This window comes from Myotis yumanensis, unplaced genomic scaffold (genome assembly GCF_028538775.1).
Source record: "Myotis yumanensis isolate MYYU_CA2020_CCGP unplaced genomic scaffold, mMyoYum1.0.hap1 SCAF_6, whole genome shotgun sequence".
In the NCBI taxonomy this organism is placed as follows: Eukaryota; Metazoa; Chordata; class Mammalia; order Chiroptera; family Vespertilionidae; genus Myotis; species Myotis yumanensis.
In genome coordinates, this window is record NW_027223757.1 from 75,762,488 (window position 1) to 75,779,879 (window position 17,392).

General features: G+C 50.8%; 1 protein-coding gene across 3 annotated transcripts in view; it reads left to right on the forward strand.

Moving 5' to 3' along the window:
• LOC139012427 (patr class I histocompatibility antigen, A-2 alpha chain-like) overlaps positions 1–16,165 on the forward strand; it is a 40,052-nt gene extending 23,887 nt beyond the window's left edge. Inside the window, exons 1-7 of one of the 3 annotated variants that reach the window (XM_070418401.1) lie at positions 12,453–12,586; positions 12,749–13,018; positions 13,254–13,529; positions 14,356–14,631; positions 14,761–14,883; positions 15,321–15,356; positions 15,444–15,646. In XM_070418401.1, the coding sequence (XP_070274502.1) occupies positions 12,517–12,586; positions 12,749–13,018; positions 13,254–13,529; positions 14,356–14,631; positions 14,761–14,883; positions 15,321–15,356; positions 15,444–15,553 (1,161 nt within the window). In that variant the 5' untranslated portion in view covers positions 12,453–12,516 and the 3' untranslated portion in view covers positions 15,554–15,646. Of the gene's footprint in view, positions 1–12,452; positions 12,587–12,748; positions 13,019–13,253; positions 13,530–14,355; positions 14,632–14,760; positions 14,884–15,320; positions 15,357–15,443; positions 15,647–15,687 lie in introns of those variants that run through there. The other 2 variants (XM_070418398.1, XM_070418399.1) reach the window with 2 other exon arrangements.
• The last annotated feature ends 1,227 nt before the right edge of the window (positions 16,166–17,392 follow it).

The following is a 17,392-nucleotide window of genomic DNA, read 5'->3' on the forward strand; positions in this document are numbered from 1 at the left end:
GGAGAATGATTTGGTATTTTAAAATTATAAAAAATAATACTGAAATGCAAAGAAAGGATGGTGCTCAGAGTGTTGAGGTAGGGGGGGCTAATCCCCCTGGATCTTAACACACTGCTTAGGACTTCTTCCCAGAACATGCGGGGGGCAGGGGTTGCGAGAGAATTGCCCTCACCATGGAGGGGAATGATATTCCTGGTATCTGCTCCAGATCAAGGAAAGCATAAACAAGACCCATGAGGCTCAGGAAGGATCCCTGTTCTAACATTGTCTTCAGTGAATCTTAATCCCTGGAGGATCCTGAGTTTTACCCCAACCCTCTGCCTGGACAGTGACCATTCCTACTAATTGTTCCTTTTTAGAATCTGGCCACACCCAGGGGATGTAGGAGGCTGTCCTGGCTCATTAACTCTAATAGTTTAGGAGGGAGGCCCATAGAGTGAGCGCTGCTGTGACCTGTGACCAAGATTCTCTCGGCCGGCCCGTCCTTTCAAATGCTCCAGAATGGTGGTCCTGCAGGTCACTGGGGCCCCCTGGATGGCAGCTCTGATGGTGTCCTTGGTGGTGTTGAGCTCCCCTTTGGCTCAGGGCAGAGAGACCCCAGGTGAGTGCAGACCTGCTGCTCTTTGAGGGCCTGGCTCAGGAAGAGAAGACGTGTGTGTGTGTGTGTGTGTGTGTGTGTGTGTGTGTTGCACACAATAGTACTTGGTGGTCTGGAATGATTTTGGAGGGACAAGGTTCTCACAGAGAGGTTAAGATAGCATTTCGGGAGTAAACAGAAACATCTGATATTTGTATATATACCGTATTGTAAAATGGTCATCACAGTAAGTCTAGTTAACATCTGTAACCATGCATAGTTGCAATTTTTCTCTTTTTTTTTTTGCAATTTTTTTCTTATGATGAGAACTTTCATTCTCTTACCAACACTTGAAACTAATATAGTATTTTATCTTAATTTTTCACAAAAAAAGACAAAAAGAAGAATTAAAAAATAGGGAGAGAGAGAGAGAGAGAGAGAGAGAGAGAGAGATTGAGATTTCAACATCAAAGGTTGGAAAGGGGAAACTACAGGTACTCTGCAGTGTCCAGGATCTCAGGTGGAGGCCCTTCCACAGAGCCAGGGGGGGCCAGCCCATGACCAGTGATGGTTAGAAGGGGGCAGTGAGGACAAGCTGAGGTCAGGCCCACGGGGCACCTACTGCATCCTCCCTCACATCCAGCACCTTAGGACAGTGTCAGAGAGGGACTGAGAAACGGGACATGGCCTCCTCCTCCAGCTGCCCCTTCTGCAAAATTGAATATTGTGACTTCTAGTTTCCTGTATCACCTCCTCAGAGCACCTCTTAACTTCTAGTTCCAGTGCCCCACCAAGATCATAGGGGAAAGTTTATGTTAGAATTCCCAACTGACACAGATACACATCCATGTCCCCACACTTTGCTCTGGGCCAGGTGCCTGGTGGGAGAGATAGGACCTTAATCCCCAGCTGGGATTGAAACGTGAGTAAACCAGCTAGCACATTGGGGATCTCCAAAGTGGTGTGGCTGCTCCTGAAAGAAAATGGGGGGAGAAGTGGAGCTGGAAGGGTGGGGACCAGGGCACCAGTGGGTACATTCCAGATGAGCCTGTGCTTGTCCTTTTCCTGGACCCAGCCCCACCTTAGATGTGTCTGTGCTGTGGAGTGAAGGACATTGAGTCACGAAGGGCTTAGCACCTTTACTGTGCAAATTCCTGCAAACAGTGGGTCTGGTGGGAGTTTGGTCTTTGCTACTGCCTAGAGGAAGAAGGGACCCCAAGGTCAGAGCCCGGAAGTGGTGAAATAAGAGAGGAGTGTCTAAGGAGGTGAGCAGTGGCATGCAGGTGACGTGAGGAATAGTTCAGAGTAAATCAACCCCATAGTGAGCACTGACCATCCTTGTTAACTGTGCCCCACGCTGTAGGCTTGATAAGTACCCCGGCTGAGGCCAATGCTCTCTAGACCCACCTCCTGGCAGGGTCAGAAGCTGCAGTATCTCACCCCATGGCAGGCCCAGGATACGTGCTCCCAGGGAACTGAAGGTGCAGAGAGACCAGGGAAAGGCCCTGGGGGTACAAGGAAGCCACCAGCCATGTCCAACTCTGTCACACACAGGCGTTATGGCTATGGGCCTCTCATATGTCCTCCTCGGTCCCAGAAAGCGTGTCACCTGCAGTAGGACCAACAGTGGGGTTAGGACGCCCAGGGTAGCACTGACCCTCGATCCCTCTCCACCCATCCCTTCACTGCCCGCCCCCCCCCCCCCTCTTCCCCCGCCAGGCCCGGAAGGAAAAGGTGCGTTCCCAGGAGGAGTTGCTGGCCAGGAAGCAGGAAAGCTGTTCTGTGGGACAATGGGCAGTGGTGGCAGCTATCAAGTAAACCCCGACCTGGGATAAAGAGAGAGCACAGGGTCTGGGTGATGGGTGGGGGGCAGCAAGTGCACTGAGATTTGTGAGAAAGAGATGCAAATGAGCAGGTGTGTGGAAGGGATGAGGGTAGGTTACCAGAGCACCCTGCCAGAACAAATGTTCACTAAGAACCTGCTGCCACAGGAGGTGGAGTCACGGAGGATGTGGGGAGAGTGGGCAGGGCGACTGTACAACGCCCTACCTACCCTTCCTGCTCTGTCCCCAACCTCAGACAGGGCAGAGGGGAACAGGCCTCAGAGGGCAGACATGGGCTTAAGGAGGGGGTCAACCCTAGTGAGCAAGTGAGGCAGCAGACCAGCTTGAAGAAACCACTCATGGAGGTGACATCCTTTTAGCTCTGACACTTTGAAATGAGTTTTCTGGACTGGGGCTCCCCCTTCACCACACTCACTACCCCAGGGCTGTTGGCCACAGTCCCAAGTCCTCCCTGTCACACCACCTGGGCAGTTGCAGAAGGGACTGTGGGTGTGAGTTTTTGTGTACCTACTCTTTGGCCATTCTTATCTCCCAAGTAAATAAATCCACTGGGGAAAACGGGAAACGGGAAGATTTAGCCCTCAAACAGTCAACAAAACCTTTCAACCACTAAGGTCCAGTCAAATGGCTCCTCCTCTTGAGATTTTCCCATGGCCATGGGCTGCACTGGTCCATCTCTCCCATGAGTTCCTTCAGAATTGCACACATGTGAGAACAGACCACACCTGGGAAGGGGAAGGGAGCTGACACATGCCACATATGTCACACAGGTGGTCCTGCAAGGTGTTATTACAGTGTTATGACTAGTTGACATTTCAGGAACTGGAAGCTTAGGTCCTTTGTGCTCAAGATCACAGCTGAGCGGCAGAGCTGGGACCTGAGCCCACACCTGCAGCATGTTCCTCTTGCGACATATCGCCCCTCGGACAGCCCCAGTAGTTATTTTTTAAATATTCCCTTCTGAATCAGAGATGACTTAACCTACATCGTTGAAAACGATGCTAGGCAACTGAGCGTTCCTTCAAGGGTTCCACAAAGACTATTGTTCTTGTACAATAATGACTATTTAAATCACCCAAAGAACCTATTCATCACTTGTGTCTATTTGCCCTTCCTGGAATTGGAGAGGGAAGAGGCTGGGAGAGAGGAAGCTAGAGCAGTGTCTGGGTGATACTGAGCCATGTCCGGCAGGAGGCGAGCACAGGCTGCCCATGGTGCCTAGTACTGTTTCATCACAGCAGGTAAGATTCCACTCTAAAAGGGTAAATGTCACCTGCAAAAGTCTCAAAATTATTTTTCTAAACTGACAAATGTTCCCTGACTGATAAATGTGGAGGAGAAGCTGGGACTAACTGATTACAATGCCGGGAACACATGAGAACTGGGCAGTTGGGTGGGGAGAGGCATATGGCTGGCAGAATGAGATAGACTTCTGGGCTAAAAAGGGGGCTGTGGCCCCAGGCACTGGGGCACCAGGCACCAGGGGAGGAGGCAGGTCAGATACCCGAGCCAAGAAGTGGGATCTCGCCTTAGCAATGACACTGTAGACACAAGTCTTCTCTGGGGGCCCCGGAGGCTAGCCCAGCCCTTCCCCTCTGCCACCAGCTCCAGTGGGCAGGAGGAAGGACAGAACTCACCAGATGGACCAGTTATTCTGGCCATCACTATGGTGACAGAGGTAGCAGGCAGATCGCCCCTAAGGCAGCCCCTTCTTGCTCCTTGAACCTCCATCCTACTTTCCTCTACCCTCCGGGAGGCTCCCTTATTTCGGGCTGGGCCGCAGCAGGACTTTGCTTCTCATGGGTGGCTGACCCTTTCCCAGTTCTCCCCGGATGGGATGAGCAAACAGGTGAGCATCCTATTTAAAAACACATGTGCAGCATGGCTCTGTGGCTGAGCATCCACCTATCAACCAGGAGATCACAGTTGATTACCGGATTCGGCACATGCCAGGGGTTGCAGGCTGAATCCCCAGTGTGCAGCGTGCAGGAGGCAGCTGATCAATAATTCTCTCTCTCCCTTCCCTTCCTCTGCATAATAATAATAATAATAATAATAAATGTACACACACATATATACATATATGTATATAAAAATAAATAAATAAATAAATAAATAAATAAATAAATAAATAAATAAAAACACATCTGCAGCCCACCACATATGCAATTAAGTGACATCTCAGCAGTTATGTATACACTAGATCTGGTGTTTAAATTTGAGAAATTCTTTTTAACATGCTAACAGAGATGGTTATTTATTTATTTCTGTTTTATTTGTTATTTTTTTAGAGATGGCTATTTAAAATGCACATTTCATAAGCACATGAGAGTTTCATTAACTTTCCAAGCCCACAGTTCATTTTATTTGCTGACTCATTCATTCACTAATGCATAAATATTTAAAACAACTATGTTAGATAGTGAAGAGAGAGAGAGAGAGAGAGAGAGAGAGAGAGAGAGATTAACTTGAAGAGGATGAAACAGACGGGCAAAACAATCACAACACCTTGATTCCCCCATGGGACTAAGAACAGAGCGGGCCCAAAGGGACTCAGACCGGAGCAAAGAGAAATGTCAGCTGTCCACGTGACCTCGTTCCTTCTTGTCTGCTAAAGGTGCTGCTCCAGCAGTTCTTCCCTTTTCCTCTCATCATTTTCTCCCTCCACTAGACCAGGTGGCAGCATGAGAACAAGCGCCCAGACCCAAGCCTGGGGGGTATAACTGACTGGTGGTCTCGCTGCTGGGCTCTCAACTCTGATGCCTCACTTGTTCAGGGACCTCGCTCTTCACAGGCTTCTTCCCGTCACAGATTGGGAACAGCAGGGCAACTAGGGCAGGGCCATTGCTCCTCTGTAGGCTGACTTGGGCTCCAGGCTCCCGGACACCCTCCCTGCTCTTTCCTTCCTCTGCCCTGGGTCTAGGAGGCCTTCAGCCAACCTTCATTCTCTCTCCCTCACTGGGATGCAGGCACCCATTGAGATTTGATGGCTCTTCCATCTTTTTGGCTCCCTCCCCATTTTTTCTTGTGGGTGTTTCCTCCAATAATATCTTACACATTTAATACTGCATTGGTGTCTGCACTTCACAGGACCCTCACTAACATAAGTAGCATCATGAGTGGTCCAAGAACACAGGCATCAGGTGGGGATTTAAGACTAGCTCACCCCTTGCCTGCAGACCAAGAGGACAGCGTCCAGGTTGGTAGGTGGGGCACTTGGTGGCTGTGGAACTGCTAGATGTCACTGGTGATCACCTGAGACAATGTTCTGCTTTGGGGGAATGCTATCAGAGGTGTGAAGATAGAAGTGAGAAGGCTAACCGCTATTTTGTAAAACTACTGTTTGGAATTCTCTGCTATTCTTTAGACGGCCTCTTATTCTAAAAAATAACTTTGCTTTCTAGCCTGCTTTAGCCTACTTGAATAATGAGGAAGATAAACTTAGCTGTCCAGCCTTGTAGGCCAGAGGCTAGATACGCCCATACTCTCAATGCCATGCCAGGTGCATTTTTTAATTGGATAGAACTGTGTAGTTTTCAAGGCTACCAGCGAGATAACCACTAAGCACACATAGGGCTGGCTCTTTCATAAAAAGGGAAGTTCTGCTTGTAGCTCTGCTTAGAATTTGAATTCATTTTCTCTAAGCCCACCGCAGTGAATAAAGTGTAACTCCAAACTCTCTGAGCATTGCTTGATTTATTCCGGTTCTCTGTAACAGAAGCCTTTGAAAAAAAATTGGGATTGGGCTACCGACAAAGACAGGGAGAAGACTGCTTCTACAAGCTGTGCTGAGGCCCTACAGAAGGACAATGGGAATCTGAGGGGGAGGACAAATCTTTGCTGGCTAGTGTGAGAGCCTCTGCTGGGGATCACAGAGAAACCTTATCTCCTGCACATGAGGGCAGGTAGAGTTGGATGGCAGCTGAAGGCATAATTCTGAGGGTCACACAACATCTAGAGATTTTAGATACTCAGCCAAGGCAGGTCTGTGATGTGAAAGTCAGGGCCCTGGTGGGCAGAAGCCAGGATTCTGCAAACTGGATGGAACAGGTTTATCGTCATGGATGCCCTCTGCACTCTCTGGGTATGGAGTGGAGGCTTGTCCTTCTCTAGTAAAGGTCAGCTCCTCCCTCTGCTGGCAGATGCCACAGAGCTCTCGCCCTCTGTGCAATGAGTATCCTGGCAAGGAAGGGGCAGCACATACGTGCAGGAGCCCAGGGAACACTTCTGGGATTGGGTTGTGTGGGCGCTGAAACAAGGGGCCAGGATGTCAGACTGGGTCATGTGAAAGTGTCAGGCACTTTCACAGGCTGTAGGTTTATCAAGAACCCCAGGACATGGGGCCTCCCTGCAGTGCTAGCTCTTCATAACCTGGAAAAAATTAGGTCCAGCCGAAACTGGTTTGGCTCAGTGGATAGAGTGTCGACCTGTGGACTGAAAGGTCCCGGGTTCGATTCCAGTCAAGGGCATGTACGTTGGTTGCGGGCACACCCCCAGTAGGAGATGTGCAGGAGGCAGCTGGTCGATAATTCTCTCTCATCGATGTTTCTAACTCTCTATCCCTCTCCCTTCCTCTCTGTAAAAAAATCAATAAAATATATTTAAAAAAAAATTAGGTCCAACTGCAACGTGGAGGTCGACATGACTTAGTTTCCCTGGCACGTGGTGGAGGATGTGAGGCTAGGACACCCACCGGAGGACTGTGCTCCACAAGGGGGCCCAGAAGGCTCACCTTTCACCACAGCCATCAGCAAGGTGTTGTGTCCTCTGCAGCTGGGATGACAGTAGGAAAGGTGGTCCCAGAGTTGGCTCGTGAAATCAGGGCAAGGATATGACCCTGAAGACATAGGGACCAAGGGGTGACAGTTAACCAACCACAGCCAGAAGCCACAACCACCACCACAACCCCAGTGGAGCAGGCAGGGCGGGCACTGGACCTGCAGGGAGCTGTGGAGAAGCTGATGCAGAGGGATGCTTGGGTCAGAACAGACTGTGTCTTAGTGCGTATTGGCTGCTACAACAAATATCATAACTGGGTGGCTTATACACGACAAAAGTCTATTTCTCACAGTTCTGGAGGTTGGGATCAAGATCAAGGCCCTGGCAGAATTGGGATCTGGGGAAAGCCTGTTTTCTCATAGATGGTGCCTTCTAGCTGTGACATCAGGTGGCGGGAGGTGGGAGGGGTTCTCTCAGGTCTCTTATGAGAGCACTAATCCAATTCATGAGGGCTCCAGCCTCCCAAAGGCCCCGCCTCCTAATATTAGCACCGTGGGGGTTAGGATTTAAACATATGAATTCAGACCATGGCGGAGGGTAGTCCACAAGAATGGTGCTTACTGTAGATAACAGGGCAAGAATTAGGGGCAGGAGGCTGAGGGTGTTTGGCCCAATAAAAAGCCAGGGTCCCTTGCTGAGTACCCAAGCCTCAGCCAATGTTCAAATGAGACTCTTTTGGCTGAAGAGGTGTCCAAATCCCTAGGAAAGGGGTGGGCAGCTCCTGGCACGCGTGCCAAACATGGCACGCCAGTAACTTTTGCTGGCATGGGAAACCCTCTCTTATAATCTTCCATTTACAATTGTGAATCTTTGTTCTCAGTGATGAATTTTATTAAGTCTCGTAATAGGAGTAGCCTGACGGATAAAAGTAGTAGCTCGTGCATATCTCTGAAGGTCACGAAATATAAACCTGATGTAAAATCTCTGTCATCAGTGGTGCAGCAGCAAAAGTCCCACTGATAATATCAAACGGAGTCATAAAGTTTTCTGTCAGACTATCAGTGTACATGTATACATTTAAAAATAAATGTATTTTTCATCATCATATACTGTGTTTTTGTCGCTCGAATGAATTTTATTATTTCTTCAAGGTTCTTCACATATGTACACCTTAAGAGATAACAAGGAGGCGTAACATGTTCTCAAAAAATTAGGGTTGGCACGCAGAAGAATTTTGAATCAGAGATTTTGCTGGTTTTTGGCACGCACTCACAAAAAGGTTGCCCACCGCTGCCCTAGGAGGTCGGCCCCTGAGAAGCCGTGGTAAGTGCTGGGACAATCCCCTCAACCCTTCTGCACGGGGACATGCAGCCCTTACTCCAGTGACTCTCCACCAGGGAGAGAAATGGCCAAAACTCTGAGTATTGCACATTGGGTTAGACTTGGCATTGACACCCGATTCTCACAGCATCACCATTGCCCTTATGACAGCGGGGCTTACAGATGCAAGCTCCCAGTGTGACTGCTGGCTCCATGGATGAGTCCCAGGGTTACGGTCCCACTTTCCACATACAGAATCGGCATCAGCATAGGTGGTCCTTGGTGTGACCTTCACATTGGGTTCCTGTCTGTGGAGTAAGGGCTGTAATTGTGCTGAAGGACAAAGAGAAACCTCTGACACTGTGCCACGCTGTCCACATCAGAAATGACAGTGTGCCAGGAGCACTTTGGAAATCACCTGAGCGTCATGGAGTCTGGTTACCATACAGGCCTCACAGGGCCCAGCATCCCCACCCCTGCCCACCTGCTCTGGGGAAATTCTTGCCTTGTGCCCCAGGAGACATATACACTCTTGGTTACAGCCAAACTGGAATAGCCACATATTCATCAATAGGAAAATAGCAAAATTTCACTATAAAATGTAAGACTTCAGCACTGAAAGTGTAAGCACAGCCTCACAGGTGAGAGATGACTGTCTTAGGTAATGCTGGGTCTCAGTGTGTCCATGCAGTACCAGTCCTCTGTACAGGAAATTTAAAAACTGGCAAAACGAAATAACATTCGGTTTGAAGATAAGTACACACTTATTGAAAATCTTTAGAGATTCTCAAGAGTATAAGAAGCATAGGACTCAGGATAGAGGTTACATGTGGGGGATGGGATAGAGATTACATCTGTGAGTGTCAACTGTTATTTGATGGCACCAATTCAACACGAACAGGAATCCCCTATTTGAGATGCCCAGTCTTTAAACTCTTTGATCCAGCTACTGTGTGTTCTCAACTGTGCTGTCACTTACTATAGGGAACATTACCTCTAAAGGTCTCTCTAAAAACGACTTACAAATATTATTGTTCCTTCTTACTCTGTCTCATTTAACCATTCTTTCCAACGTGTAATTTAAAGTATTGAAGAAAATAATCAGATAAAGGAAGCATTGACTTGCAAAATCCTGAAACAATATTTAGTGTTAAGTAATTTGTTATGCTGCAATACATGACGAAAACAGATTCCAAAGGGAGAATGAATGATTGCACTTTAATTTTCATTTGTTGGGAAATGATTATAAGATATATAAACATATAATTTCCTTTTAAGATGTAAGAATTTACGTGGGTAGGAAAAAAGAAGAAACAGAAGAAGAAGGAGCAGGAGAGAGTGCGAGAGGGAGCCTGAGAAGGAGGAAAAGGAGGAGAAAGAGGAGGAGGAGGAGGAGGATGATTAAGAAGGAGGAGGAGGAGGAGGAGAATTTCCATGGCTAATAGGCAGGATGCATTTTATTACCATTGACAACAATCTATTTATTTGCACTTCCATTTCCAACCATAACCAATAAACACTAGCGGAAGGACAGTTCGTGCTCTGATGGTCCCCAGTAACCAACCTGGTTATTCATCTTCCCCAGTCATTCAACCAAACACTAACCTAGGGCTGCTGGGAAGAGATTTTGCAGATGGAAGTAGGTCTCAAATCAGTTGACCTTTAGACTGCCCTGGATGGCATTGTCCCAATGAGATGAGAGCTGACTGGGGTTCCTCCTGATCAAAGGAGATACCAAGTGTGAGAGGACTTCAATGTGAGCCATCTTCCCCACTGGGGGCTTTGAAAACAAAGGGCCACATGGTAAAGACTGCTGGTGCCACCAGGTGTTGGGAGCAGCCCTCCCCAGGCTCCTCCTCCCTGACAGTTGTCACGGAAACAGGGACCTCAGACCCACAACTGAAGAAACTGAATTCTGCTGACAATCCTATATAATAAAGATGTAATATGCAAATGGTCATTACACCTGCCCGTGAAGCATAACGACCGACCGACCAACCGACCAACCGACCAACCGACATCATAACCACTGGATCAAGGATCAGCAGGAGGGTGCGGCAGCTAGCTGCAAGTGGGAAGTGGAGAGCTACAGGAGGGGGCAGGGCAGCAAGCTATGTAGGGGGGCAAGGGGTAGGGGGTGCGAGGGTCAGGCAGTGAGCTACTGGCAAGCTACTAGCTCAGCTACTAGTCTGTATATAAGCTTAGACAAGGGTCTGAGCTCAGGATGAGGGCAAAGCTTTGTGACTCTGATCAGAGAACCCATCCACACCACACCTGCATTTACCATTAAGGTAATGTTAGCAAATAAATGAGGGCTGTTTTGAGCCACAAGTCTGTGGTGATGTTTATATAGTTGTGTTTATATGTGACACAGCATTTATATAATACACAGGCTCAACTCTGCCACAGAGAAGCACACAGCATTTTTCCCTCAGAATAAATTTATGAACTGATATGCACAGCAGTATTATATATACGTGTACTAAAATCTTTGCTAACATTTTTGTATTTTTTATGATTTTATTTAATACAATTAAAAATGTAATACAATTGACATTCATTCATTCATTCAACAACAATTAATTTAATGTCTACTATGTACCAGAAGCAGCTTCATGTGCTGGGAGACAACTTTGACCTGAACAGCCCAAAGCCCTTGTGCTTCTGTGTCTTACTTGTTAGAGGCTTCCCAGAATGAGACTGAGTCACTGGTGCATTTTTAGAGAGGAAATGACACAACCTGACTCACATTAGCAGGATTGCTGACCCTGTGGGGGGAATAGTCCCTGGGGTGGCAGGTGAGGAGGTGCTGCTAATGCCACAGTCTAGGGTGGGAGGGTGATAGAGACAAAGGGGTGAAGAGGCCTGAGGGATGAGAGTTAGAGAAGGGCTAGAGAAGCAGGGGTGAGGAAAAGAAGTGGAGGTAGATATTCTAAAGCAGTGGAACTCTCAGATTTAAATCTGCTTTATAGATCTATAGTAAATATACCTACAGAGCTAGCAGCATGTTCCTTGCCATTGTTACTTAATACATTCTGTGGGGCTGCCTAAAAAGTAATTGCCACCTTATGTTAACCAGTTCAAAAAATAATGTGTCCCGATAAAATGTGCTCACTGCTTCCATGTGAGTAATTCATAAGGATGGGCAGGGCAGGAGCGCTGGTGAAGGGCACTGTGACCCACTGAGCACCTGCGACTGTGAAGATGCACAGGCTCCTGCTGAAATGCACAGTCACACATGCTCCCTGGGCTCCTTTGTAGGGAGGGTGTGAGGGACTCACAGGGACAAGCTCAGGGCTGGGGAATGCAGGTCAGTTCACAATGTAACAGCCCCCAGTCACACACTCCTGGGAAGGAGAGTTGAGGAGCTTTGTCACTCTGGCTGCTGGGCTGTTTAGACACTTTGCCTATGAAGCCTCTGAAATCACTCATTTTACAGATTAGCTTCCTGATGCTCAGGCTTCCCAATACTGTGGTCCCCCTGCCCTTCACTGGTCTTTTAAGGCCCAAACCCTCCAGGATTACAGAGGAGACCCTGTCCTCCGCCTCCTCTCACAGGGAGCTCGCTCTCTGGCATCAAGGTCTCAGGGAGAGTTTTCCTCTAGAAGAGTCCAGGGCAGAGGTGAGGGTGGGAGGCAGAGAGCATTCCAGGGAGAGGGGTTCCAGGAGGAGAAGGGGAGGAAAGGGCTGGTCCCAGCCTGGGGATTCTTCCTGGTTCTCACACAGCCCCTGAGCAGGACTGAGGGAGACGGTGTGACAGAGCTCTCCGTGCAGGGGGAGGGGTCAGGGCAAGGTCCCAGGTCCCAGACCTGGTCTCAGGGCCCAGCGCGAGGGCGGAGACTGAAGCGGGAAACTCAGTGTAGGGGAATCCCCACTTCCCCACAGTTTCATTTCTCCCTGTCACAGCCTGTGTGGGGCACTCCTTCCTGGATACTCGTGACGCGGCCCCAGTTCTCACTCCCATTGGGTGTCAGGTGAGACAGAAGCCAATTAGGGTCACTGCACAACACAGTCTCCTAGCAAGTCTGCTGGACTCAGACTCCCTACACCCGGAAGATGCGGGTCATGAAGCCCCCAACTATCCTGCTGCTCTGGGGGGCCCTGGCCCTGACCCAGACCTGGGCCGGTGAGTGCGGGGTCCGGAGGGACCGTCCTCTGCGGGGAGGAGGAGCGAGGGGACCCGGCAGGGAGCACGGAACCACGGGTAGGGCGTCTCCACCACCCCACCCCCACCCCACCGTCCTGACCCCTCTCTTCTCCGTCCTGTCCCCCTTTCCCGGCCCCCCAGGCCCCCACTCCCTGAGGTATTTCTACACCGCGGTGTCCCGGCCGTACCAGCTAAGTCCCCGCTTCATCATCGTGGGCTACGTGGACGACACGCAGTTCGAGCGGTTTGACAGCGACTCCGAGAGTCAGAGGGCGGAGCCACGGGCGCCATGGATGGAACAGGTGGAGCCTCGGTATTGGGCCAGGAGCAGGCTGAATGCCAGGGACTCCGCACAGACTTTCCGAAGGAACCTGCATACCCTGCGCAGCTACTACAACCACAGCGAGGACGGTGAGCCACGGGGCCTGGGGCCGGTCACGACCCTCATCCCCACGGACGGGGGTCGCCCCAAGTGTCGGGGTCCGAGCTTCACCCCGAGTCTGTGGGCCCTGTGCAGCTCCCACCCTGGAAGAGCCCGCGGGGATTTGGACCCGGTTTTACTTTCAGTTTGGGTTCAATTCCTGGTAGTGGGAAGGGCGGGGGGTGGGGGGGTTCAGGGGACGAGACTGACCTCGGGGCGGGTCAGGGTCTCACACGCTCCAGTTGCTGGTTGGCTGTGACATGGGACCCGACGGCCGCCTCCTCCGCGGGTACCACCAGTACGCTTACGATGGCACCGACTACATCGCCCTGAACGAGGACCTGCGCTCCTGGACCGCGGCCGACACCGCAGCTCAGATCACCCGGCGCAAGTGGGAGGCAAGTGATGAGGCTGAGGAAAGGAGACACTACCTGGAGGAGGAGTGCACGGAGTGGCTCAGGAGATTCCTGGAGATGGGGAAGGAGGCGCTGCAGCGCACAGGTACCAGGGGCCTGGGGCCTGGGGCCTCCCTCACCTTCAAGTAAATGAGCGTGCTGGCAGCTGGTTGCCCACTGGCCCTGTCAGACCCACTCTCATCTGGAAAAGACCCCCTCACCAATCTCCATCTGCATGGGCTGGAGCCCCCCGTGACTCTGCTTGGTTCCCCAGACACCAGCAGTAGCCCGATGGTTCTCTGATTATCAGCGAGAGGCTGTGGAAGATGGTGGCTTCTACGCCTGTGTCCCCTTCAATGGGCAGGACCAAGACCAGCGACTGGGGCTCAACAAGGAGACAGGACACAGGATCAGTGTCAGACCCCCCACCTGTGGGCCAGGAGATTGAGTCCGCCTGGCTTTTCAGATCCAGGGACGCCCGCCCTTCTCTCAGGGACACCTAGGGGTGCAGTCTCTCAGGGACAATTAGAGGGGAGACCAAGCCTGAAGGAACTGAGCAGCGGTTCCCATTGACCCTTCAGGAGCTCTGGGACCCATGGGGGACTTGCTCTCTCAGGCCCTGCTCCCTGCCCCTCACCCAGTGTATCTGAGGTCTGACACCGACTTTTCTGAGTCCTTTGGCCTCCACCCAGGTCAGGACCAGAAATCCCTTTCTCCCCCTGAGACCTGCCTCCTGCCCTGGGCTGTGTCACTCTGACTAGAACTTTCTAAGGAGGAGAGACCATCCCCAGATGCTCTGTCCAGGCTGGTGGTGCTTGTGTGCTCCCTCAAACACCCCAGGTGCCCTGTCCACGCTCAGGTGGTCACATGAGGGCTGCTGGAGGGTCCCCTGACAGTGCCAAGTCCCTGAATTTCCTCACCCTTCTCCTCAGACCCTCCAAAGACACACGTGACCCACCACCCCATCTCTGACCGTGAGGTCACCCTGAAGTGCTGGGCCCTGGGCTTCTACCCTGCGGACATCAGCCTGAGCTGGCAGCGTGATGGGGAGGACCAGACCCAGGATACGGAGTTTGTGGAGACCAGGCCTGCGGGGGATGGGACCTTCCAGAAGTGGGCGGCCCTGGTGGTGCCCCCTGGAGAGGAGCAGAGATACACGTGCCATGTGCAGCACGAGGGGCTGCCCCAGCCCCTGACCCTGAGATGGGGTGAGGAGCCTGAGAACAGGCTCTGGGCACAGAGCCTGTTCTCAGGGAAGCAGGGGCCTGTGGGGGACTTCAGTGGGGTCGGGGCGGAGGCCTGGGGGTCAGGGCCCTCACCTCCCCTTCCCTTCCCAGAGCCGCCTCCTTGGGCCACCATCCCCACTGTGGGCCTGGTTGTGGGCCTGGCCATCCTTGGAGCTGTGCTCAATATTGCTGTGGTCACTGGAGCTCTGATGATGTGGAGGAGGAAGCGCTCAGGTAGGGAAGGGGTGGGGCCTGAGTTTCTTGTCTCACTGGGGGTTGCAAGCCCAGGTAGAAGTGTGTTCTGCTTCATTAATGGCAAGTACCATCCCCACACGTGTGGTTGCCCATGTGGGGCCCTATTTGCTGACACTCACTCTTTAGTCAGACACGTGTGGAAATGAGGGACAGATTCATCACCTGATGATTCTAGTGATGGGGCCTAGTTCCCAGCACTCCCAGGTCAGGGAGGAAGGTCCCTGCTGAGGACAGACCTCTGGGGAGGGTGGTTGGTCCAGTCCCCACACGTGTAGTTTCCTCGGGTTTCCTGATCCTGCCCTGGGTCTGTAGTCACAGTTCTGGAAACTTCTCTGGGCTCCAGGACTAAGAATTCATTTAGGACCTCATGACCCTGCCTCCTCCCTGTCTTCTCACAGGATGTTTTCTTCCCACAGGTGGAAAAGGAGGGAGCTACTATACTCACGCTGCCAGTGAGTATGGAGGGGTGACCCCTGAGACCATGTGATAGTGCATAGAGGAGCCTATGGGCGACCTCACCCCCATAGTTCCTCCTTTCCCCTCTCCTGGAGGCTCTGACCCCATCCTGTTTTGTTCTACCTCAGGCAGCAATGGTGCCCAGGGCTCTGATGAATCTCTCTCTGCTTCTAAATGTGAAACCCTGATATAAAGAGGGGTTGGGACAAAAAGGACAGGTCTGGGTGATGGGGATTCTTTGGGATATAGTGAGCCTGTATGGGTTGTTGAGAATATCACCACTGACAGCCACAGAGCTGAATATTTCATGATCATTTTCTTCCACAGAATTCGGCAAGTTCATTGTCGGGGACTGAGTGATGGAAGATGTATTCACACTCCCACTCTGTGACTCACCACACCCCTCCCCACACTTCCCCATTAGAGCTGGGCCCTCCCCATCCCTGTCTTTACTTCCTGGTGTGCTGGGCTGCAACTTCTCACTTCCTTATTGAAATAAGAATATATATGAGGTTCCCCCCCGCCACACACACACTTTTTGCCATGAAGGGCTGATGGATTCATCAAAGGAGAAAAACCTGGCTGGTGTTGCCCACTGGTTGAGCGTCCAACCATGAATCAAGAGGTCATGATTGGATTCCCTGTTAGGACACATGCCTGGATTTCAGCTTGGTTCCTAGTAGGGGGTGTGCACGAGGCAGGTGATGGATGATTCTCCTTAATCATTGTTGTTACTGTCTGTCTCTCCCTATTCCTTCCTTTCTCTGAAAATCAATAAAAACATGTTTTAAAAAAAATTAAAGAAGACCCTAAAATTTGTGAGCACCTAGTACTTGTCAGATCCCGTGTGTTTGCTGTGCTGAGTCTGTTACATGTGGGGACAGGATTGGCTGTGAGACCCAAGTGTGGTCGGGGCTGTGCCCAGTGCATCCTGGCTTTGGTTACTCTTTGGCTGAGACACCTCTCTGCTCCTTTGTCCTTCTCTCTTCAGTAGAACCTTGTCAGACCAGGACCTGCCTTCACAGGGACTCAAACATCACCAGTCCTTGTAAATCGTCCTAATAAAGAACATCTCCAGGACCATGGGCAGCGAGGGCTTCGCTTGTTCATCGGATTGGCAGTTGGACAGACAATTCTGAGGATGAGGAGAGATGTCAGAAGGAGAAACACACTTGGGTGGTGAGACATAAATGACATTTAAAGCCTTGAGGATGGACGAGGTCACCAAGGGACTGATGGCAACAGAAGACCAAGGAAGGACTGAACCCAGGACCCATTGCTGAGCCATCTGTTCAGACCACACACCAGAACCAGCTGTGCAGTTCTGTCTCCGGGTCTAGAAGGCACAGGGACCACAGAGCCCCCAGCGTTCCTGTGCGCATGAACCACCTGGACCTCTTGTTGGCTCAGGACGTCTGGAGCAGAGTGTGAGAGTCTGGCTCTATCCCAAGGTGCTGATGCTGCTGGTCTTCAGATCCCACATTGAGTAGCGAGAACCCAGACCAGGATCTCCGTGTCTGTGTGTCAGCCTCGCCTGCAGGTGTTACACAGGTGGTTCCTGTCTGTGCCTAATTCTCTGGGTCTGTGGGTCTGGGAGAGGCTGGGGGTTTTGTAAGAAGCTCACAAGCAATCCTGGGGCTCAGGCAGCCTGGGAACCACTGAGGCCAGTGCCAGAGCTCAGGGTGGGGAGGGGTTTTACATCCACATTTAAAGGTTTCATTTTTCCTCAGAAAGAGAAGGGAGGACATTTATCACCAGATATGAGCTATAATTGTTGGGAGTTACTTGTAGTTTTCTCTGCCATGGGGTAGAGTCAAGTGGAAGATTTAGGACATGGGTTTCCATAATAAAATCTCTGAAGGCTTGCTCTCTGAAACTGTTCTCCAGATACAGTTCTTGGAGCAAACAATGGAATCCCACTCTATTCTAATTTATCTATCTATCTATCTATATATATATAATATTGAACTCTAATAATATTTTAGGGAAAACGACAGGCTTCAGGTCACACAGCCAGAAACTGATCCACATT